A 25,744-nucleotide genomic window follows, 5' to 3' on the forward strand; every position below is an offset into this window, starting at 1 on the left:
GTGTAATAATGAGGTAGCTTCTAATACAGAACTTGATCTGGATTATCTAAATGCTGGAGCAGGTGCAGACATTTTAGAAGAAAATGCTGTCCTGACCAAGTTTTATGTTTCATGTAACTTTAGATTAGAAACATGGATGACAGCGCCTGATCTCCATCATCAAGGATGCTAAAACAATCTGTCCTTCCTCACCTAAACTTGTTTGATAAATGTGATTGTTTATATATGATATATCATAATTCCTATTTGTAAGATATTGTATCATAGCAAGAGGCCTATGGGCCACATCACTCACCTGAGCAACAATAGGCATGATAAAATCAGCTTAATGGAGTCATAATACAAAATATCTGGACAATGTAGTATAATACATGTACATCTTGTATAAATAAAATCCCTTTTCTCCCCTTATGTTTGTTATTAAGTCCCTTTTCTAACAGGATGATTTTATAGTCATATCACATGTTGGGCATTGCAGTTCTCAAAAAGATCTTAGAGAATTTTTCATATATGGGATACTAGTATAAACCTACATCAAACTGTGAGCCCCTTGTGATACCCAAGAGTTGTCCAGGGACCAAAGTCTAACTCTAAACAATTTTAAATCAAAGACCGAAAAACTGACGGGAGTTGATTTTGTCGATGTTTATTTATTTTAAAATCAATGATATGTTATTTTGCATGACAAGTACATGTGGTTTCTAATTTGTATTTGAATGATGCACATTTTAATAATATGAATTTTTGGACTTTTTTGACAAGAATGTCGAGAAACTCCCATATGAATCATGTTAATTAATATTTAAAGATAAAATTGATTCAATCAAACTACATGTATGTATTAGTAATAGAAATATATCTTGAAAATTGTATGGATCCAAGCAATATTGAACTCCAGTCTCGATCAACCAAACGCTCGGCTGACACCGTATATTTCCGACAAGCAAAAGAGACTCTCTGCTTGTCGGAGATTTACGGAGACAGCCGAGCGTCGAGTTGAACGAGACTATATTGAACTCTGGCGTAGGAATACATACGACTACAATAAAATATAAATTGTTTGTTCCATTTAAAATCTGACTATTTTCAATGCATTTATAGATTAGTTTCCTTGAAAAACAATGCTTTAGCATACATTACATCGAATTTATCAATTATTTTCAAGAACTAAGTCTTGTCAGCAGCGATGATTTTTGCTGAGGTCCAAACACTGTTTCACTTTCGGTTTGTCTAAGTAACTGCATAGGAGAGTTGATGAAAATCGACTCCCAAAAATTAGCAATATATATAAAAGCTTGCATATATGAGCAAAATCATATATTATAACATTTTTTGTAAATTATTAAAATGTTTTCCTTTACAAAACTGGATCCCAAAGGTGGCCCCATCCCACTCCTCATGATTTTGATTTTAATATTCTACTTAACTCCCCTTGAAAAGGGTGTGGTCCTTAATTTTCAACTTTGAATCTCCTCTGCCTAAGGATGATTTGTGCCAAGTTTGGATGAAATAAATTAAATGTTGCAGTGGTTCTTGAGAAGATGTTAAAAATGTGAAAAGTTTACAGACAGACAAAATGTGATCAAAAAAGCTCACTGAGCTTTCAGCTCAGGTGAGCTAAAAACTGTCTTTGCATTGAATCATATAATACAATATTGTATTGTATCTTGATACAAAATATTATTGTATTATGTGAAATAATATTGTAGACAGATATGATATCGTATGTTTTAATTTTTTATCATGATATATTTAACAATGTTGAATCATATGAAATTGAATCATATGATAATAGAATATTGAATCATATGTTACAATAATGTATCATTTCATACAATATCACATCAAAAGATACTATATTGTATCATATGACATGATGATAGATATCACATCATACATTGTTTTGCCTCGGACTAGAATGTCTCGACGTCATTGGATGCATGAATCGTGTCACGCGATTGCCTTATAAATTTCTTTACACAGCGGGTGTTAAAATTTATACGGCAACATGGCGGAAGTAACGTTCTGTGAGCTTATTTTTAACACAAACGCTCAACCATACCTTTAATTTTTAAGCCCCAAAATATTTAGAGTGACTCCCCTTTTGCCCGTGACGTAATAAAACGATCATATATACAATGGCATCCAGGTTTGCACAGACGACTGACGAGAAAGGTACAAAATTAGATAATAAGCCTATGAATTTAATTGGTATATATTATCTTTTGTTGTTTACATATCAAATTTAGGGTCCTCGACAAAACAAAACACTTATTAGGTTTGTTACTGACTGTTTACAGAAATTTGTGGTGTCGGTAAAGTCCATAGAAGACTCGGCTCCGCCTCGCAGTAACAAACCTAATAAGTAATAATATTGTATCATATAATATGACACAATATTGTGTCATATCAATGATAGTTTCATTTAATATGGTACAAAAAGATATGATGTTTTTCATTATATAATATTGATTAAAACAAAGTTGTATGATACATTATATCATAAGATACAATTTTATGTTTTACAAATGATTATTGTATCATACTTTACAATATTATCTAAAATAAAATGTATCATATGATACAATATCATGGTACAAGTTTGTATATTACAATATACTGTGATGATATATATCATTTACTACAATATCATGTATTTTATGATATCATGATACAAAATTGCATTGTTTCATATTATATGATATTGAATTGTACTTTGAAATAAATATTGTAGTATGATACAATATGAAATTGTACATGCAACACAACAGAAAATTGCATCATATGATATGATCCATCATAGCATTTTGCTCCGTTTGTCTTTTTGATTCTGTTTTTGGTACAAATTATTATTTGAAATAGTGATTTTCATTACTTTCATAAGGAATCAAGTTTTGCTGTACTTCGTTACTGCTTCATTTGAAAATTTCTTGCAAGCTCTATGTAAATTTGTCATCCTCCAGTCCGATTAAAACCACCCCCTTCTCCTTACACTTGTCAGGGTCCCTGAGAAGGAGAAGGAGATGGTTTTAATCAGACTGGTCATCCTCCTAAGTTGTATTTTTATAACGTAATGCCTTATAAAAGTTTAGAACTACATGAACATTATCATCACCAACATTTAGACTACAAAGCATCTGGTGATATTGAAAATCAATAGGAACTGTCTAGTTTTGTGCACCATGGGGACTAGTCTGTTTGAAGTTAAAATGACAATTTTTTAAGATATATGTCTGAAAATAGCTAATAGTATATTTTTATACAACATAATCTGGTAGTCTACAATCAGGGCATTAGCCTATCTACAAATGGGGCAACAATCAGTTAAATGTCTGTCTCACAAACACTGATATCTCCAATATGATGCATATGTAAGTGATTGTATTGAAATCTTGATATCTTGAATCCTTGAATAAGTCAAAGATTTTTCCTGTTCCCATGGAGTTCTAAATAATGAAGTTTAGAGCATTCAGATATGCAGCCTTAGAACTTCTAATCATACTAATCATCTGCAAGGCACTGCAAAATCAATGCAATAGTAACTATATATAACTACAGAAATACTCAAAACACATAGAAAGTTTCTAATTTATTTATCAAGAATCTTCCTCAGCGTCCTCGGGTCGTATCGTGACAAACACATCGTCTGTTGGGTCTGTTTCGTAAGACGGCTGACCGCGTCTCATCTCCAGCGATTTCTTGGCCTGAATCCTGGACATATATTTTTGGGCTCCTCTCTTCCTCATCAGATGCCTCAGCTGTGACAGAAACAAGTCACTTAAAAAAACAGGGACATTTACAACATAAAGTACACTTACAGTTTTAAATCATTTACCGGTAACCTCTTTCATAACTATTGATACAGAAAATTGTAAAATATAAGAACCAAATATAAAGGACAAACAGATATCACGATTGCCAGTAAATATTGTACCGCTGAATGTTTTTTAATAAAATTTTTGATCCCCTGGTAAGTATCTTTTGTAAGGTTATTTGGCGGAATACATGTACATGTGGCATTGCATAAATATTCCAAAACCCCATCATACAAATTGTACAAAGATCCTTTTTTCCCCCCAAAATACATGTATTTGCAAGGTCCATTCATTTCCATGTTTATGGTATCTATCATGAACATGTATTTGAGTAGTATTTTAGTTGAGTATAACAACACTATTCTACTTACATCATTAGGAGATACATAGTGAGGATTCTGGAAGAGTGTTGGCCCTCCAAAACTTCCCTCAAATATTCTGATAGGATTCAAAACAAACCGGGGTCCTATTGAGAGACAAAACAATAAGGATAAAAGTAATTCCACTTTGGAAGCATTTGACTGCAGGCATTTCCAAATCTAGTTAAAGCTTCATTCATTTCTCAAAGGTTATTGAGTGATATATTTTTTTCATTATTTTTTTTTTTTTACATACAGAAATTAAGACTGATAATTGACCTGCTAACCAATGTATGTGCATTGTTTCATACTTTAACATGATATACACTGTACTTGCACAATAAATTGGAATGATTTTATTCCATAAATATACAACAGAATTACAGGGTTTATAAATTCTAACCGATTTCTGCCAAAGAACCATCCTCCTCAAGTATCTGGTAATTCCTGAACCAAATCCGGTTGTCTGCGATGGAGAATGTGTATACATGATCAAAGAATGGCTGACTCTTGGGATGATGGTTTGGGGTACTAAATGTCTGAAATAAATGCAATCAAACTGGTGAATAACAAGTTCTGGGTGTTTTTTCTCATTATGAAATTAATCTAGTGGATTCATCACCTCAGCATAGCTGATTTAAGCAAAATCAAGAACTGCCTGACTAAGACCAATGCTCAATGGACAGACCTGTATTAATAGTTCTTTAATGAGACTCCAGTGTGCTTCTTTGTCAAACTCCTGAAATGAATTTTTATATTTTTGTGCATCAAAGATTTCCACTTAGTGTCTGTCCTCATCAATAAAAGTCAAATTTCACTAATTGTACTCATCTATCACCATATCCAATAATGTGAAAATTACATCTCTACTGTATCATTTTATTTACTGTTGTCTAAAAAAAAATCCTGGACAAAATATTTACTGCATAAAATCTAGTCATTTGCTCAAGACTCTACTTTTGATTTTCACAGAAATTGTGCTCAAAATATGGTTTGAGTTAATAAATACCCAGTAGTCTGCAAACATAATAGAAACCAAATAAATGAAATACCACTTTCACAATTGTCCATGGTAGTAATCATTTCCAACCCTACTGAATAAAGTTTCTATTTCCATTATTGGATTTATGAAGCATGTTTTAACCTACTTGATCAAATGAGAGCAAAGGTCGTGACCCCTTCAGACAATTGCCTGTCATCTTCAACTCTGACATTGTGTGTACTGAAAAATTAAAGGTCATGGTGTCAATTAACACACTATAATCAGAAGTAAAGAATTAATACCGGTAACTGGCAACGTTGTATCAGTATTGGGTCATCTATTAATACATTACATTTATGAAATTACAGAGATATCTTACAGTTTTCTACAAGAAATTTGGCAGAGGGGCCTCGTGGTACATTTGATAACCTGAAAAAAAAAGATAAAGGGCTATAACCAATATATAGTACATAATGTAAAAAACAGATTCTTGAAGCGTAAATTTTAATGGTTTGTTAAAAGTTTCACAACTGGAATTGAAAAAAAAGATTGTATTGGGTAATGAAAGGTAAAGATCAATCAGTTATTAACTCAATTTTGAAGTCGCAAAGAGGGATAAAATACTAGCACTAACCACATGTAAAGATCCTGCTTCTTCTTTGCTTCCAGGTAAATACATTTTGAACAATTTCTCATCTCACACATCTGTATATACAAAATGATATGATATTTTTTTGCATTTTAGAACAAGTACAGGATTGGGTCAACTAATACCTTTACAACATTTCAACTAGTGAGTTTAAAAGAAGAGAAAAATATCTTACCTCATTGATGACAAAAAGTTGATCTTTTTTATCCATTTTAGATTCTAAAATAACAAAGTTTTAAAATCAAAGTAATTTATACATTAAACTGTTTGGTATAGAATTGCATAATATCATTCATCTAAAAAACTAGATTGTTCATGTATCGAAACTCATATAAGCAAAATATATGTGCAAAATTATAGACAATATGTAATGGTGGTGTATAAAATCAAATCAGGGATGTACTGGTACATATAAAGAGGCTTCAGAAATACAACCATTTCAACAAGAGCTTGGACTAATGGACTTTGGATAGTTGTGTCTATCAGCAAAGTGATGTAGGTCTGTCTATTTCATTGACGGCCATTGAGCCAGGGCTCTTTGAAATTAACAAGATTTAATTGTCTTGCTTTTGAACTAAGACTATGCAATCTATGAATACTTCACTAGAAACCATCATCATTTTTTACGTCCTACCAAAAGTCCAAGGTCTTTTTAAACTGGTTCTATTGCTTATCTTCCATAGTCAATATCAAATTTGAAATCATAGGTCAATTAAAATGTCAAATAAATCTATTTTGTTAAAATACTTTTGTTACAAAACTCTTTGTCTGAGAATGTAATTTTAAACTCTTTGATTTTCACATTCACATTTTCTATCCCTTCTCTGAGCTTTTAAAGATGAAGTTTAAAAAGTCCATGCAAATAATGGTTTTCTAGATTGTTTAGTCTTTTTATGATATGTGATATTTTAATTATGATTAAACAACAATCATTGATAAATTAAAACAAAATTATATTGATATAAAAAAAAACCTAATAATTTCTCTCACTGAGAGGAAACATGTAAGTTTCAAAAATTAGAAATAATATGTTGGATAATCTTTTTTATTAGTTTCAAGGCAATGAAGAATTTGCCATGCAACATTTCAATATACATTCCAATCAAAACTAGAACATATATACACTTTGGTGTTTGTTTATTAGCATTATATACACCCATACCTGATTTTGCATGAGGCATCAAGGTCCTCATGTCATTCATTAAATGGCGACCCCTGTATGATATTCCTCGAGATGAAAAAACTAGTACTCTTTCCTTGTTAGTCCATTTAGTCTGTGGAATAAATAAGTATTATGTTTCACATAATATATATGATCACTGATTCATTCTACACTGTTACAATAATAGGAAGGGTATGAATAATTAAGAGATTGTAGAAATATTACTCAGAAACTTTAGAAATATAATTTGCTGATCAACAATAAAAAGCTATAGGAAACAATTCCTAGAAGACCAAAGAAGAATTTGATTTCAAAATGCTACGGTATTCTTAATCTCTTTTTCTAATCTAAGTAGTAAGTGTAATCTCTCTCTCTTCCCGAATTTCCTAGCATTAGAATACGACTCAAATAGAACCTGTGTTTTGGGAATATCTTCCGATGATATTGTCGGTTTTAGGACAATATCCTCTCTGATTTTTTGTTTCTTTTTCTTCACAGAGTGGTTCTGGTCTTGTTGTTTTCTTTTAGGTGCCATCGTTTTGGTGTTTTATTTTCCAATTTCAGTCATGTGTTGGGGTGATACTAAAACAAGTCCCACGGAGAAAACAAGTCCCACGTAAGTCCCACGTAAGTCCCACGGCAAATGCGGCTATATATCGATATAATTATGATTGATTATGATTAAATGTGATAAAATAATATTAATTGACACAACAAAATATTTTTATAAGTTTTTATTACGGATTTATCGACGAAAAATTAAAGATTTTGGTAAAGATAGATAACTCGTACGTAGAATTCGTACGGTAGCAGAAGAAATATGTATACCCGTCGTTTATTGATGGATAATTTAAATTTTCTTTAACAAAATAAAATCTAATAGCAATAAAAAAAAATAACTTTATATTAATTAAATAACACAAACTAAGTAAAAGTTGGGTAAGTAGACAACTCCTACGCAGAATGCATTCGCCCGCCGAGAAAAGAGCAGACCTGCCGCTTAACTGATGGGCGATGTTTTACTTTTATTTCCTAACTTAAAAAATGATCATATTGATAAAAAAATACCACATTTATTGATTAACACTCACTAAATTAGTAAAAATTATGAAAGTAAAAAAAAAACCGCAGAATCCATAATCTAAACAACTAATTGCTATTTTTTTTATTTTATTTATTTATTTATTTATTAATTTTTTGTATGTTAGTCTTTTATTTCATTGTACTAAAAAAATGCATAGATAAAATTATTAATTTCTTTACGCAAATTTAGAAAAAAAAAAAGCGCGAATGACTTAAAAATAAAGGGAAAACTCTACACAGAATTCTTACGACTGTGGATTTAAAATGCACGCCTGCCATTTATAGTTATGTCATTTTATTTGTAAATTATTTCAGGTGGCTGTAATGTTAACATATTGCCTTATGATTATGTTCAGAAGAGAAGTTTACGTATTGCTGTGATTAATTTATTATATTACATGAAGTTGGGTGATACGAGTTTTATATAGTCCGTATATCACTCCTTTTAAGTTTGACCCAGTTCTGCTCTCTCTAAGAACCGTCATGTTGTAAATTTTGAATTTACTGGGTGGGTTTACATACAAAATTTACACATGTTGGAAATTTTGTATTCACACCCACCCAGTAAATTCAAAATTTACATGACAGAACCATGCCTTCATTCAGAGTATTTTTTGGGAGGTGTGGGGGGGGGGGGGGTATTCAGGTTTGTCTGGGGAGGGGGTCGAGGCATATTTTTGGTCATTTTACGATGAAATTTACGAAATTTGATTTTTTTTTTCCAGGGGAGGGGCGGGGGGGATTCCACCCCATCCTCCGAATCCCATCTCGATCAGCTCATGAAAAGTCTGTCAGTAGTGGTGAAAATCTTCATAAAAGTCAAAGAAAAGATCTTGCATCTACTCCAAAAAAAAAGAAAAAAAAGAATGATGACTGAAATAAAAATTTGATGGAAGTTCATGAGTTATACTAACATATACATGTATTGTTATTAAATTGTTATTGTCAGCAAGAACATTCTAGTCTACGGCAGCTTACCGTTCACGAGACTGATCCACGATCTTTGGGTCTAAAGACCAACTCTGTTTTAAATGGGTTTTTTTCTACATAATGAATGAAAAATCGTGTTTCAAAAATAGAAACCAGCAGAGATCGTCATATTTTCGAAACCCTTATGATAAAAGAGAAGGCTTTGAAAACATGTATAAATATATAGTTGTTTGCTTGTCAATTTTCAGCAAGGAATCAAGGTGTTTTCTCGAGATTTCCATTATATTCCCCCAATTTATTCGGAAACCTATGGAAATCTATACATATGTTAAAAGTAACTTTCTACTGAAATAAATGTTTTCGACTTCTTATTTTATCGAAATATTCATAATAACTGCTAGAATCACACAAGCGTATATGTATACAAGTATGTATATTTATAAACATGCATTTCTTTCTCTCTTTCTTTGTCTTCTCTCCTTCTTTCACTTCATCTCTTTCTCCGTCTTCTCCATTCATCTCTCTCTCTTTCTTTCTCTCTTCATGAACGGAAAAACCATACAAACATCGATAGAGAAAAATACTTCTAAACGTTCGAAAAGCAAAATGTCATTCCGACAATTTTAATGAATCACACTGAACAGAATGCATCGAAGGTCGAGAAATGTTTTACATTATACAAAAACAGGGACGTATATTCTTAGTATATACGTCCCTGATGAAAAGAAAGTCAAGAATAATGTAAGAATAATGCATGGCTGCATTACCAATTATAATTGATTTTTTAATGTATATACATGTATTTATTGACATGTGCATATGTTTTTCATACGACAAACAATCATTCACTTCACTTTCCCTCAAACGGTTACACGCAGAGTTTTGTATAAAAAGAAAAAGAAAAAAAAAGAAGCGGGACCATTGTCACAATCTGAACACGGCGAACACGTTGATTAATGTATTTTTTTTATCTCTATAAATCATGTACTAATTACAAAATAACTTGCTCATTATTTCCTTTACTACTTTACTATAATATGTGGGGCTAATGGAGGGGGGGGGGGGGGGGGCTACATGTCCAAATATGATTGGTGATCGTTGGCTCTACCTATACACGTGTATATATACACGTGTTAGTTTCTTGTATATTCTGTGTGAATTGAACGGGTTTTTTGTCGCTTAGGAAACAATAGACCTTTACCTACCTGTTTATTGGGAGACGAACGTGAAGCACACCGTGTACACAACCCCCACCCCATCTCTCTCTCTCTCTCTCTCTCTCTCTCTCTCTCTCTCTCTCTCTCTCTCAAATGTTTTAGGTGACTAGGAAAAATAACAGTTATGAACGAGTAGATCTACGAAACACAAAAAAGTTATGTTTCAAAATACTATGCAGTCCACTTTTATTATTCCCGTTGATAGAGCAAGGTCGCTACATGCAACAGGATTATCAGAGTTTCTGACACCCAATTAAAACTTATATGTAATCTATATGAAATTGAAGACGAATAACACTCAATCCTTATATATCTCATGTACACTTACACTGAAAACTTAATTAAAAAATATTATAATCCATCAGTGTTTTAACTAGTCAAACTTAAGTATAATTTCTACAGTACATTTATAACCGTAAACATTTAAACATGTGTGTTACTATCTTCGAGAAGCTTATAAAATACAGAAAAACAAAATTGTTTTTGCAAAGGAAAGTATAATTCATTATTATTTACGAAACAGACCAGACATATATTAACCAAGAAGATTGCCATGTCATTGAGTTAAATCATTTTACAACGTTAAACATTGAACCGGGTGCTTTTTTTTACCTCCATTGAAAATTGAAACCAAAATATACCCGGTTACATTCGTTACACTGATATCATGCAATGTAAAATTTTGCTACAGTCTTATGAATGACGTATATAATATTTGTTTTTAGAAACAAAATCAGGACTTGAAGATTTACATATAGTTTGGTGAACTAGGCAGTGAAAGTCTTAGATCTAGATATGAAAAAGAACAGGCTAACGTACTTGTGTAAGCATTCCAGATTTTATAATTATTTGTTCTCCAAAATTCATAATTTTAGTAAATTTATATTGAGAAAGAATATACGTTTAAAGCAAAGTGCACGCACATTTTCGTATATACATAATCAGTTCTGTACAATGTTAGTAACTGTTTACATCTTGAAAAACTTGGAGAAGATGTAAGAATTTTTCTTTGGCTTTGTAGATGATTTTCGATCACATACTTTTCATGAGCTGAATCTAGATGGGATTCGGGGGTGGGGGAGGGGGAGTTGGAGTTCCGCCCCCGTGGAACAAATCAAATTTCTTAAATTTCCTCGATCCCCTCTCTTAACAAACCTGAATATACCCCTCAAAAATATTCTGGATGAACGGATGGTTTTTATTACGTTTTATTATTAAAAATAATCTGATAGTTATTTGTTGAATCGTTAATTGGTTTAGTTAAATGATATCAAGATCACGCATTTTTGCGTCAGACGAAAAAGTTATGATAATATTTAACAGTATACTTTTTTAAAACACAATAATTCTTATTGAATTCTTATTAATGTATACGAGGGTTATTTGAAAAGTTCGCGGACAAGTTGACTTGTGAGCGGACCATTTACATGATACTAGCAAAACTTTTCAGATTTAACTTTTATTTTCTAAGAAATATGAAACGATTTGTTTGTTTTAAATGCACCATAAAAAATATACAGCTTAATTATTTGATGAATATGCTTCACGGAGCATGTCAGTTGTTTTTTTTTTTAACTTTCTATATTTTGTACGCATTTTTCCTTATTAAGAAAATGTACCGTTGACGTGCATAAAAATAAACGATATTTCATATGACATCACAATAACTTATGAGGGTCATTTTATGAAAGTTTTAAGTTGAAGAATTTCTGACCGTTTTATCGCCGAACTTGGACGAACAACGCTTGAAAAATAAGTCAAAAACTATTTATGGACATCTTGGAGCACCGGGCCGTCATTTAATGTTGTGTGCACGCAGGAAAATCTCCGATGGAGACCAAAGGGTTCTTATATGAATGCTACTATTTTTTTTATAGGAAAAACGTTTACAACTTGAATCACAGAGGTTTACAGCTGAAAAAACTGGGTTTTTTTTAGCCCTTGCAGCACCCCCCCCCCCCCCCCCCCACCCCCACAGCCGGATCGATCTTGCACTTATAGATTTCGCTTATTTACCTCATCTAAAGTCGAAACTGCAAAAGCTTGACAAATAATGGTTTGAACGTGCATTTTATAAGTCGGTTAAATGTCTTAAAAAGTGTGTGGAACTGAAAGGTGTTTAGTTTGAAAAAAAGTAACAAGTTTGACTTTCAGTTGTTTGACGTCACCTGACTTCGTGGATATATGAAATGTTGCTCCGTAAATCTAATTCACGCAAAGTAAAAATCGCTGTATCTTTTGGGGAAAAAAATTAAAATTCATATCATTTTTTGCATACTTATTTTCAAATGGTAGTCATTTAATAAAACATACGCCATCCTACAAAGTTCACAGTAATTTTGCCGTAAATCACTGTCCGCGAAGTTTTCTAACAACCCTCGTACAGTTGATTAAAAATAAAAACTAAAGTAATGAAAAAATCATATCCATGAATATAGGTAGGTATTCGACAAGGGTAATTTAAGCGTACACATGTACATTCCTTCAGGCTTGTGTGTTTCGTATAGACTAGATCTTAAATCTTTCACTGTATTATAATTTATCATAAAAGCCTCAGTGACAGGCATAATAATTTTTTTTTTATTAATATGATCATTTTTAAGTTAGAAAATATAAAATATTAAATTAACCCATCAGGTAAGCGGCAGGAGTACTCTTTTCTCGGCGGGCTAATGCATTCTGCGTAGGAGTTGTCTACTTACCTGATTTTTACTTAGTTTGTGTTAATTAATGAATATAAAGTCAACTTTTTACTGCTATTAGATTTTATTTTGTTGGAGAAAATTAAAATTATCCATCAATTAAACGGCGGGCATATAGATTTCTCCTGCTACCGTATGAAATCTACGTACGAGTTATCTACCTTACCAACATCTTTGATTTTTTTGTCGATAAATCCGTAATAAAAGCTTATAAAAATATTTTGTTGTGTGAATTAATATTATTTTATCACATTTAATCATAATCAACCATAATTATATCGATATATAGCCGCATTTGCCGTGGGACTTATGTGGGACTTACGTGGGACTTGTTTTCCCCGTGGGACTTGTTTTAGTATCAGCGATGTGTTGGTCCACAGCGTTTCTGCAGAACTTCCGACTGCGGATCTACTCTAAATAAATTTTCTTTTTTATCCAAAGATGTAATTTTGTCAAAAATAAAAAAAAAATTAATTACAAAATCTGTATTTGATATATAAAAATATATGTATATTTTTGTAAAAAAAAAAAAAACCCATTTGTATCATATAATTCGTACGAGTTAACTTTATTAAAACGGTGTTTATTTATAGAATTTTTCGCGAAGATTGTCTCACGTTTGAGATGTCTTCAGGATCAGCTGGGAAAGATAGTGAATCGGGATCACATTTTCAACCTGGTCTTAGAAGACCGCTTCTATCTACTCAAGAGAAACTACAAAATGGTCTCGGTATGGTTTCAAAATTTCGAATTTTCTCTGTTTTTCTGTTCAAATTCCAATATTATTTATTTTTTATGGCTTAAAATTGTTTTATTTGTTATATTCTAATTCAATGCTGTATTATCAACTTATTTTCAAATACTTTTTAAAGAATGAAAATCTCCTTGGGCAAAAAATACAATGGCATCTGGTGCATAGTGAAATGAGCATGCATTTGTTTGTGAACTGTTTTACACGTGGAAAAATGGAGATGTATCAAAGACTTCTTTCATTTTTTCAGTGATCCTTTAGTTCATGTTTTATATCATATGCATGATATAAATTTCAAGACAACTTGTACCTTGCTCAACTTTAACCCAAGACAGTCAGTAGTTTGTACTATGAGATCTCGGCTTAATCTCAGCTGAGATTTGGCTTAATCAGCTTGATGTCGAACTGACACCCCAACCAATTTGTGAGACAGTCCTTTATAATTCATGTCTGAACATTTGGCTCCAACTTTGGTTGACTGTGTGGTTTAAATTGCATGGGGTAGCCATGTTTCTCTTTAATATACTGCAATCTCTGTTCTTTTTTAAATGAAAGAGTTTCAATTGAGTCATTTGGAAGCTTAACGACGCCTAGTACAGAACGAGTATGCACGCTTTCGCGCAGCGTTTCATTTGTATTGTGACGTCATCTTTTTGCTTTGTTGACGCCATGGCGTGATAGTTTCAACTGCAGATATTCAGAAATTTGTTGAAAATAGCTCGATTTATGCGTAAAATTGATATTATATTGTGGAATAAACATAAATGTCTCGAAGTATAAGCTATATTTGGGCTCGGTTCGAAAACGTGAAGAGGGTTCAGCAAGCCTAGTCCTCTGTCACGTTTTCTTAACCCGCCTAAATATAGCTTAATTTCTATATTTCAAGACAGTAACCATGTATTTTATATTAATGACCCCTAATATGCGATGTTATATATTTATTTATTACTTAAATGTGTCTGAATGTTTTAATACTACTATAAAGATCACTATTTCCCTCTTTGTCAAATAATAAAATAGCCATTATCTGGCAAACTGGGAAATTGGGCATACAAAAACAACTTTGATAAGACCCCTCGATCAAACCAGGAGGTAAAAGTTTTTTTTATTTGACCATTTGATGCCTTTAAGCAATAACTTTAATATGTAGAACAGAAAAAGAAATCCCTAGGGCAGAAGTTTTAAAAAAATGTAAAAAATGTGCAAAATTGATACATTTCAAGCAAAATCCCATAGGGTCCTATGTTAAAGATTAACAAACTTTGAGATGACCCCTTGAACAAACGGTGTGGTAAATGTTTGATATTTTCCCCTTAAAATAATAATTATATCAGTAGATATTCATGTAAAAAATTTCATGAAAAAATCTAGGGCAGAAAAAATTAGACCCGGCCTCGTTAAATGAATATGAGCCTGGTCTTATGTGCATCAACATTAAGCTTTGGAGGATTGAGCCTAAGTGGAAGCAAAATCCCCTAAAAATACTCCAGCTCTAAGAAGTATCAATATTAAAGTAATGTTGATATAGTCACTCACTCGACACGGTTTCTCCCTAACCGTTACATGTACTTTAAGTTGCTGGTGATGCCACAGAGAGAAAACACTATGGATATCGTGTACAGTACCGATCAGACCCAATCTAACACCAGAGTAAACCCCAACTAAACCCCGGGTTTACTTCTGGGTTTACTTTGGGTTTACTTTATGAAAATTTGGGTCCACTCGGGGTTTACTTTGGGTTTACTCAAGAATTGCTTTTGGAGTCAACAATACACACTGAAGTGTGAAGCAGACCTGTATTTTATCTTATCATCCTACTGCCTGTAATTCCTGCCCCTTGTATATTCCGAATACACATGTAGCGTCTGCTTTCAGGGTATACTGCTGATCGGGGTTTACTCTCTGTGTCCACTCTGGGTTTACTCAGGGTTCACTCTAGTAAACCCAGAAAGTAAACCCAGGGTTTAGTTGGGGTTTACTTTCTGTTAGGTTGGGTCTGATCGGTACTGTATGCTCTTTATTGTTGATTACCGCCACATATAGAATTGTAAATGCAGACCACATTCTGAATATTTTGGTATATTGCATTAATGTAAGCTGATGATACCAGAAAAATTACTTTTTAAATCTAGTTTCGAAGCAATGGCAATGAAAATTATTCCTGTATCAGTTTTAGCCTATAGAAATGAAGTTCAATAGTTGTTGAACTAGGGTAATTATTTATTTTGATAATAAACCAAAATTGGATTCTTGGACAGACTTAAAACTCTCCTTTCAGATGATTTTATATTGTAAAGGATACATTTTTTACTTATCCTTTTCATATGGTATGATTTCTGTTGTAGATTCAAGTAAAAATCTCCAAAGTACTCTTTCTGTCAACGCACCAGAGTTTGTGCCTAGAAAGGTTTGTAGTATTTAAATGCCTTTTTTGTATCTGTATTTTATATAAAAAGGAGATTAAACTGTTAAAATTAAGTGAACTTCACCAAATGTTGGTAAATGTTTGTAAGTAATTATACATACTGAAACATCTTTTTAAAGATGTTACTTTTTCCCTTTTATTACTGCTGGAAAGTTTTCCAAGACAATTGAGTTGTTATGATACATGTACATTCACAACTACTCATTGACAAGCTTATTTTTTTCCTGACACAAATAACCTTAAAGCTTACTGCAATGTGATCACCATATAAAAATATGCAAAGTTCTAGACATTAAAGAAAAAGGAGTTGAAGTCAAGAAAACTTGGTACTTAAAATATATCTATAGTATTTTATATTCCTAATGGAAAGTACCATGTATGTTTCATTGTGTTTAGATTGACCAATTGGGTGCAAAATTGACCAGTTGGTGGATTAAGATATGAACTTTCATTGATAAAATGAGAAATATTCATATAGTAATCATTTCTCATTGGATTGTATTTTGTTTACCCTTTTTTTTTGGGGGGGGGGGGGGGGGAGGGGGCACATTAATCTCATAATGACCACCAAGCTTGCTTTTTTAAAGCCTTATACCGTTAACTATTATAATATATATATTTTAATAACCTTTTGACAATAATCTAATTCCTATCCTAGTCTTTTTCAAAAGTATTTACTTGAAAGGAGAAATATCATGTGAATAGACCAAATCTCTTGTCTGGTCGAAAGATTTGCATGACAGCTTTAACTTTTAAGTTCCTTGATTTTGCAGACCACATTTTCTGTAACAGCTGCCGAATTTGTCCCCAGACAGCAGCCTTACCCCCAGTATTCACAGGTATAGCTAGTGTAAAAGAGTAATTCTACACTAATAGCTCGTGTAAAAGTACATGTTGAAAGCTATGGCTAGTGTACAAAGTGTGTGTCTACTGTTATAGCTAGTGTAACAGTATATGTGTGAGAAAGCATGCAGTGTTGCACACTTACTACATCCAAAGTATTCATGTGTGAGTGACTTGATGAAGCAATTAAATACTTTTTTGTGAGAAAACCAATATGACATCAAAAGTATAAGTACCTGTTTGTGAGAACACCCAAATATAACATCAAAAGTACCTGTTTGTGAGAACACCCAAATATAACATCAAAAGTACCTGTTTGTGAGAACACCCATTTATAACATCAAAAGTACCTGTTTGTGAGACACCCAAATATAACATCAAAAGTACCTGTTTGTGAGAACACCCAAATATAACATCAAAAGTACCTGTTTGTGAGACACCCAAATATGACATCAAAAGTACCTGTTTGTGAGACACCCAAATATAACATCAAAAGTACCTGTTTGTGAGAACACCTAAATATAACATCAAAAGTACCTGTTTGTGAGAACACCCATATATAACATCAAAAGTACCTGTTTGTGAGAACACCCAAATACCGGTATAACATGTACCTGTTTGTGAGAACATCCAAATATAAACATCAAAAATACCTGTTTGTGAGAACACCCAAATATAACATCAAAAGAACCTGTTTGTGAGAATACCCTGGTAAATCCTCAAAAGTATTTCTTTGTGAGTGCACCAATATAACATCAAAAGTACTTGGTTTTTGAGAGCACAACATAAAAAGTACCTGTCTGTGAGAACATTATAACATGAATTGTACCTGTTTGTTAGTGCACCAATATTACATCAAAAGTACCTTTCTGCGAGTGCACCAAAAATGTCTGTGCGTACAATATACCATGAAAAATACCAATTTAACGTCAACAGGTTTTGTTTGTTAAAACAATACGTGTGATATCAAAAGTATCGCTAACACCAAAAGTACCTGTCTGTGAGAACTCCAATATATATGTAACATCATCAACAACATCTGTCTGTGAGTGAAAAGCATGTGAGAAGCAGTAAGTGACAAAATGTAACCTCAGGCTCCACTGTCACCAACATTTTACATACATGTACCTCTCTACTCATTCCTCAACTCACACCCTTTCATGAAATGTGCCTAAATCTGAGGTCAATACTCAGACCTGAGGTTGCACACAGTAATAACTTGAGAGAGCACTAGTATGACATCTAAGTACCTGTCTGAGACTGTCCTCATTCCTTGTCTGTATCGTATTGTTTATTTGTGGTTATTGTAATACTCTTATTTCTGGAGCTATTAACACAATGACTTTAACATGATGGTTTGGGATGGGCCTACCATGTACAAATGCATGGCTCAGAGTTTTCTTTCAATCAGAAATGCATGTATTAAAGACTTCCTAAAACACTTGACAGCTGTACATTATTAGCATGATTAAGTCAGTCCCAATTTATTGTTGATTTTGTTATTGTTTTAAAAAAAAAACAACTTGTATGTCCTTAATACCCGGTAAAAGTGTTGTTAGCATGTGCAAGCATCCATCAAAATGTATGAAATACTTCCATTCATGCATTTCCATAACGTTTATAAGATTCCACTTTCACTACATCATTATCTACCATCTTTTGATAACCAACAGTTATCTAAGCATATTGTTTTGAGCATGCTGATTCTTACAATTTTTTCTTTGACATATTGTATACATACTAAGAATCTGTCAGTACAATCATATAGAAAATAAATCCTTGGACATAAAATGTATAAAACGAGGCTTGATCCTCTATACATTTCTGTAAACTTTCCTGTATATTTATTAAATAGAATCATTTATTGTACATGTAAGTACATACTGTTATTTTCTCCTTTAATTTTCCAATCTTTTACAAGTAGACATAGCCAGCAGCCAATTTTAAAGCAACTGCTTTATACAAGGATATCTATATTCTATAAGTTATTTTCACCAAATCACATGAAAACGATTCTTGCACTAGCATATTGATGATTAAATAGATATAACTTGCAGTTTTGATTAAGCCCCATTTTGAATTTGCTAACAACAATAAGGGTATGTGAATTTCCTGCATACAGCACACATGTAACTGACAAAACTGAGGCACTGATATATCAGATAGGTTTTTGTATTCCTGGTTAGGTTCTTTTGTCTGTTTGATTTGGTACTTATTCTTCATGAGGCAGTTGTATGAAGTTTATTGACGAAAAAGGAAAAAAAAGAAACGAGAAATTGTAGATGTCATGATTAAGTTTTTGAAAAATTATCATACCGGGTAATTGTGTTTACATATATATATGTATCAATTTATATACGGTATCTTTTTATATATACATGTATATGACATGTGCATGTCAAACAATATTTCAGTTAGGTATGTGGGGTAGTATGAGAATTGTTCATTTATTGAGAGTCCACAATGTTGGTTTACAGAGCCTGTATCAGGACTTCCAGGGCCTACAAATTGGCGGATATGGCCAGCCGCCCACATCTGAACAGGTGTTGGACAGCTTCAGGACCGCCCTGACTGCCCTAATCAGTCAGCCCGGGAACATGGAGGAGTTGATGAGTGGGGTCATAGATCAGATGAACCAACTGCCAGCCACCGAGGAGTCAATTCAAAACAAGGTCGTGGAGATGCTTTTTGAACAGGTAGTGTGTAATTGTAGCATGTATTGTAAGTATGGGTATAGTCTGTCCCAAGATATTTATGCAGCACATTTGGATGATTTTTAATAAAAATATACGTACCTGTGAAAGAAGTGCAATTGAAATAGTTGAACGGGATATTTTCCATGATAATTTCATTGACAAATTATCATCTTTCACTCGGAAAAATTCACAGGAACGAAAACAGATTCCTTACGGAGATTTATAAGGGGGATTGTTTACATCTTTTTTCCATTGGGAATACACTCGGAATACATTGCGCAATTTTTCAATGTTACATCCGGGCTTGCTGCAATACAAAATCTCCGTAGACATCACATTTTTTAGCATTGTATTGAAACCTGATAAGCTAACAGGGGCGTTTCGACTGAGAAATCTTACTTTTGAATTAACATCGTTTGAACCCTGAGGTATTTATAAATATCAAGCAATTTAGCCAAATGTAAATCCAAGATATCTTGGGACAGAGTATAAATGAATTTGCAGCTATTTGATAAACAATTTTAGGGTATATGCCCAATGGTGCAGTATCATACAGGCATGATTTTAATAGGGAATCTCTTTTATTTTCAGTGTGTTTCCGAGCCTAATTTTCGATACACTGGCGCCAGGCTTTGTAGACTGCTGTGTAAGAAGTTAAAGTCCCATCCAATGTTTCAAGACTTCAGAAATGTATTTCTTACAAGGTAAGTTTAATATTGTATCATTGTATTATTTTTTTCTGATGTTGTTATGTCAGTAAGTCTAGTAAGGTAAGCAGACAATTTGAAAGTACCGGTAATTGAAATTGAAGGGAGATAAACAATTACAGTAAAATAAGGCTGTCATGGAACCAGTTTAAACATGTACACTAGCTGCAAATAGCTCTACAGAAAAAAAATTTAGCTGACGAGGCATAGAAAATTAGTACTACACCAACAAAAAACTTGCAATTTAGAGTGCACAAAAACTTATAGATATGAATAATCCTGATTATCTTTTTTTTTACTGCAGGTGTAAAGAAGAATTTTTAAAAAAGGAAGAGATGATATCCAATCCTAAATTAATTGACCGTCTTTGTGGGTTCACAATGTTTATTGGGGAACTATTTCTCAACTTAGAGGTAGAGCTAGCCATGTGAAAAATATTACATAACAGTTACTTTTTGTTATCTTATTACATCTTTAGCAAGTTCAGCGTAGCAAATTACATAAATTTTCAAATTTAAAGAATTTAAAGGATGTCTTGCAGGTTGAAGACGGAAGTGGTAAAGCTCATAAAATAGGTATACTGCGAAGCCCAGTATTGAAGGATCTTTTGTTGATTCTTTTGTCACACCCCACTGATTTCACGGTCAAGTGCGCAACACAGCTTCTAAAGGTATTTGTATAAAACAGGATGTAAATTATGAAAACAGTATTGATAAAAAAACAGATGTTGTAAATTTTTCTCAAGAAACTGACTTTATGATTAAAACATTACTTTGACCTCATTAATTTATTCTAAATATTTTCCTAAGCAGTTGGATATTAGTAAACGTAATCTTATATTTTACTGCTTGATCCGATTTTTTGGTCAATGCATGTACAGTATCAGATAATTTTTCCATACAAACCAATTATCTTAAAACTATACATGCTATAATTTGGGGCAATTTTTAACAACATGGAAAATGCATGTGTTTGATTACTTATAAAAGTTACCTTTATAATTATAATGCTCAATTCGATCACCTAACAAATTTGTAAACAAATTTTGTTTATTTTTTCCCATTGAAATATGGCTTACCTGACTGAGAAATTATTGTTTAAAAGCATGCATAAAATTTGATATACTGATAAAGCAGCTTAATTATTAGACATGTGCCATTATTATTCCTTATAGAATTATGCTAAAAAAATATACAAGTTCATGTACATGTATACATGTATTGTATGCAGATACTAAATACACCTCTGGAGATAAATGAAACAGTAAAAAAGATATCTATTTGCTTGCAGAAATTAGTTTTGACAAATTTATTAGTTCTCAATTGGCCATGCACTTACTAATGAAATGGACACATGCTATATTATGTTTATGTATTTCTCTGATGAAAAGTGTCAGTGAACAGTCCTACACTCCCTAAGTCTATTCACTGAACAGGCTTCAGGAGGTACAGAACACATCATCTCCCCAAATCAAGGGTTTCAGATCTGCACCGCTTCTCACAAACCCTGTTTGTGAGAAGTGGTGCGGATCAGAAACGCTTGACTTGGGAAGTTGAGAACACATCAATATTGTGACATATTGTCTCTCAGAATGTGCAATCTTGTTGCCTCACAACATAGCAGCTATGGATCTGCAAGTCGTGTTTGAAACCAACTGGGGTGCTAAGGTGTTAAAAAGATTTAACCCATGCGTATACAAAACTTTGAAATACAATTTACAAATGTTGGCATTACAGTTGTTGGCAATATGAGACCTCTGTGTATATACATGAACTACTTTCTGAACAGCTGACAGGCTCTACAATAGAAGATACTGCTTACTTGAATAAAACTCCTGAAGAGGGCTCCTATGATGAAGTCTTCCTCCAGATCAGACAACTAGATACCTACCCAGATCTTAACAGGTACCTGGTAGTATTGTATAATGAAATGGTTTCTATGCATGAAATGGTTTATATGTTTTGAGGTTTCATTTTCAAGAATTTTATTTCTGGAATTATATATGGTAATTTTTGTGTGTTGACATGTATACATGATAAATTCGGGGAGAATTTTGTTTGGTAAAATGAGCCTCCCGACCTCCATTAAACACCAAAACAAATTATCACTGTCACATTTACAGTAATGTATATGATTAAATGTTGTAAAGAAATGTAACAAAAAAAGTAAAAATTGTCATATACGTTTTCATTGCTAAAGATTGTAACGTAAAAACATCTCTTGATATTTGTTCTTTTTTTTAGAACTAGCAAGTGTTTAATAAAGTCAGTGTTAGATTTAAAAGACAATAATTGGGGACGATCACGATCCTCTAATCCCCCCACACCCGAGGATTCCTACCAGCAAAACTACCAACAGGCAGCAAACTTCACACAGGTATTATTAATACAACAATCATACTTTACTACAAAGTGGTTCAGGGGATTACAAAAGCAGTCCTGGAGGCTGAATTGTAGTGTTGCTTGGGTTGGCTCTGCATGATTTGACCTCTTGTGCACATATTGCACAAAGAGGAAAAAAAGGATAATATTAAGGATGAAATTATTCATTGTAAAAAGTTTTCTGTAATTAAAGCGGCAAATGTGCTACTTATGAAAGTAGTGGATTGAAGTTGAACAGTGAAGTTCAGTAAAATATAATGTTACAACTTTCATTTTGTTAGAATGAAATTATTGGTATCATTCATTGCAGAATGAACCCATCTTCTACAACCAACATGGTCAACCAATCTCAGCTCAAGAGGCGGGGTATTCAGACCAGGCGTTCGACCCATACCTGCAAGAAGAAGAGGAGGAGGAGTTTGCCCGCTGGGAGGCGGGGGAACTGGAGGAGGGGGGTCACTGGGTGGAGGGGGGAGACTACCAGGCCTGGTCCGATCAGGACGAGTACTTTCAAACGTAAGTTACAGTCAGGTAGATTGTCCATGTACATTTCTCCTAAAGACAGTTTTGCGCTTTACTGGGGAGATAAAGACAATTGGATTACACATGTACAATACAGTATTGTGGTTTACGGCATTATGAAGTTACAGTCAGTAACAATCAATTGGACTACGCAAGTACATTTTTCCTAATACATGAATTGAATTTTAGTAAATAACTGTAGACAGTTTTTCCAGTATTTTACTTGTATTTTCAATTCTCTCTTTCGGAGAATTTAAACCTTGACTAGTTCAGGCAAATTTTCTGACATATAGTATGATACATACTGTGAAATCATCATTTTTTGTAGGAGACCAATGTTCGTGGCTTTCATGGGTAACCCTGCCCACAAATTAACATCTCCATGAACTAATACACAATCATTTGTTTAATATGTATTAAAAGTTATCTTGACTACACCATCAACGAAATTACGTCCCCATGAACCAGGGAATTTCTGGCTATCAACGAACATTGACCCCCACGAATAAAAATGATTTCATAGTACTGGTCTTATTGTCCTCTAAGATAAACCAAGCTCAAAAACATAAGCTGCAACTTAAGGTTAAGATGGAGCCACTTCTTCTTAATTAAGCCATTGAAAAATAAGGGAAAATTTAGAATGGAGTGATATCTTTTACAGTGAAATAGGGCAAAAACATCATGGTTTGAAAGTTAAAAGACAAAAACCATCATGTTTATGATTGATGCATAAAAAATTGAAAGTTAAAAGACAAAACCATCTTGTTTATGATTGATGCATAACGTAAGACCCATTAAAGAATATTGCATATATTTCATGATTAAAAGGGACCAGGTCACGATGTTGGTCAAAAATTATTTTTCAGATTTAAATAGTTACAGAGCTTGAAATTCTTCGCTACGTGTGTATGTGAACAAATCATTTGTTGACATTTTAAACACTGAAGTAAAAATTTCATTTTTAAACCGAAAACGAATGTGTTAAAAATGCATTTCCAAAGCATTGTGAATAATAAAAACATAAATATAGAATTTGACCAAAAACGTGACCATGCCCCTTTAATATGAAAAGTGAAAACATATGAGAAAAATTACATGTATATTTGCTTTGATAATCAGATGTTTTAAAAAAGGAAACTGCTGTAGAATGAACCTTCTTTTTTCTTTATTTTAGGGGGCCATATACTGAGAACTACATGGATGAGGAAATAGAGGCTGCGTATGAGGAATTCCTTCGACAACAACCCTCTCACCACTAGCGTAGCCCCGGCTGTCGGCTAGTCTGACAAAATGTCCTTCTGTATGTGTTGTAATATTTCATTTGGACAGCCAAAAGACAGTGCTTGTTTACGTTTTGAAGTCCAGGATTATGTTACAAGTTACATTGTTTTCAGTTGCTCCCAGCAGTGAACAGGAAAAGTTAAACACAGGTCTAAGAAAACAAAAGAATGATAAAAATAATGAAAAGTGCCTTTAAAAATAATGAAAAAAATTGGTTAAGGCTTATATACTAAATGAAAACTACTTATGTGAAGAAAAAAAAACAAGAGCTTCTTAGAATTTATCCTAATTTCAGTATTTTGAAATGGCATATCATACTCTTACTCTCAACATTGTAAACCTAATTTTTAAAATACCAGTCCTTGTATGTTCTGTTCATTAGATGCAGAAAAAAAAGAGCATATAAAAATTATGAAACGGTTTTGTTGCCAATTAATATCCTGTGGAATCATTTAAATTCGTGGGGGCCAATTTTCGTGTATTATGACTTTTTTGCTCATTCCTGGGGATGTGATTTCGTGGACGCGTAGCCTACTATTTCAGTAACAAAGATGACTCTTTCTAAAATTGTTTTCGTTGAGGATTTAAATTCGTGGGAGAGGGCTACCCACGAATTCAACGAAAATTGAGCCACCTCGAATTTTAATGATTCCACAGTATTGTGAAATGAATTAAGACCTTTATTAAAAGAAAAAATCAAACTTTTGAATAGTAGAAAGATAGTGCAATATGTTCAGTATCTTCAGCTATATAGAAAACTCACATTGTGTATTAAATTCATTATGAACTATGATACTGTACAGAGAGTTGTGAAAGAATTTGTATCATAAATTCCTTTTTTCATTGAGAGTTCAATTAAACTTTCCAAACAACATTTTGGTTGGGTTTTTTTTTTGTGTGTGAATTTAAGTTATATACCAGTAATAATGAGATATGAATCAGATATATATCAGTTGAATATATTTTTAAGTAAAATATAGATATATTTATTGTGACCACATACACATGGCCTCGATCATACATGTACAGTATCTTCTCCTATTCATGTGCACTAGCACTAGCTTCAGTTCTAAATGAATTTTAAAGAGTCAAATTTATCTTCTAAAGATACAAACTGTAGAATATTTAAGAAATACATCTGTCATCACTATTTTTTTTATTATGAATAAACAGGGACGTATATACGTTCTGGAATAAAGTAGCAGTATTTAATAGACATTGCCAGTAAGTAAATTTCAA

The 25,744-nt window shown here is 32.8% G+C and overlaps 2 protein-coding genes across 3 annotated transcripts; one reads left to right on the top strand and one right to left on the bottom strand.

Annotated features, from left to right (window-relative positions):
* Nucleotides 1-3,576: 3,576 nt before the first annotated feature.
* On the bottom strand, nucleotides 3,577-13,345 carry LOC128168025 (ribosome biogenesis protein BRX1 homolog). Its single transcript, XM_052834096.1, has 11 exons — nucleotides 13,264-13,345; nucleotides 7,383-7,533; nucleotides 6,968-7,079; nucleotides 5,981-6,024; nucleotides 5,791-5,861; nucleotides 5,536-5,585; nucleotides 5,323-5,396; nucleotides 4,863-4,913; nucleotides 4,578-4,713; nucleotides 4,187-4,281; nucleotides 3,577-3,758 (listed from the first exon to the last, which is right to left on the bottom strand). Exons 2-11 carry the CDS (start codon nucleotides 7,500-7,502, stop codon nucleotides 3,597-3,599), a joined length of 915 nt encoding a protein of 304 aa, XP_052690056.1. The 5' UTR covers nucleotides 7,503-7,533; nucleotides 13,264-13,345; the 3' UTR covers nucleotides 3,577-3,596.
* Nucleotides 13,346-13,442: 97 nt separating this feature from the next.
* Nucleotides 13,443-25,379, top strand: LOC128166286 (polyadenylate-binding protein-interacting protein 1-like). 2 transcript variants are annotated; one of them, XM_052831364.1, is made up of 11 exons: nucleotides 13,443-13,629; nucleotides 15,996-16,057; nucleotides 16,849-16,914; nucleotides 19,396-19,614; nucleotides 20,206-20,318; nucleotides 20,626-20,734; nucleotides 20,863-20,991; nucleotides 22,110-22,225; nucleotides 22,565-22,697; nucleotides 23,013-23,218; nucleotides 24,399-25,379. In XM_052831364.1, exons 1-11 carry the CDS (start codon nucleotides 13,524-13,526, stop codon nucleotides 24,481-24,483), a joined length of 1,344 nt encoding a protein of 447 aa, XP_052687324.1. In that variant the 5' UTR covers nucleotides 13,443-13,523; the 3' UTR covers nucleotides 24,484-25,379. The 2 variants fall into 2 exon arrangements, with proteins under 2 accessions (XP_052687324.1, XP_052687325.1); XM_052831365.1 differs by lacking the exon at nucleotides 16,849-16,914.
* Nucleotides 25,380-25,744: the final 365 nt, after the last annotated feature.

The sequence above is a fragment of the Crassostrea angulata genome, chromosome 10, assembly GCF_025612915.1.
Source record: "Crassostrea angulata isolate pt1a10 chromosome 10, ASM2561291v2, whole genome shotgun sequence".
In the NCBI taxonomy this organism is placed as follows: Eukaryota; Metazoa; Mollusca; class Bivalvia; order Ostreida; family Ostreidae; genus Magallana; species Magallana angulata.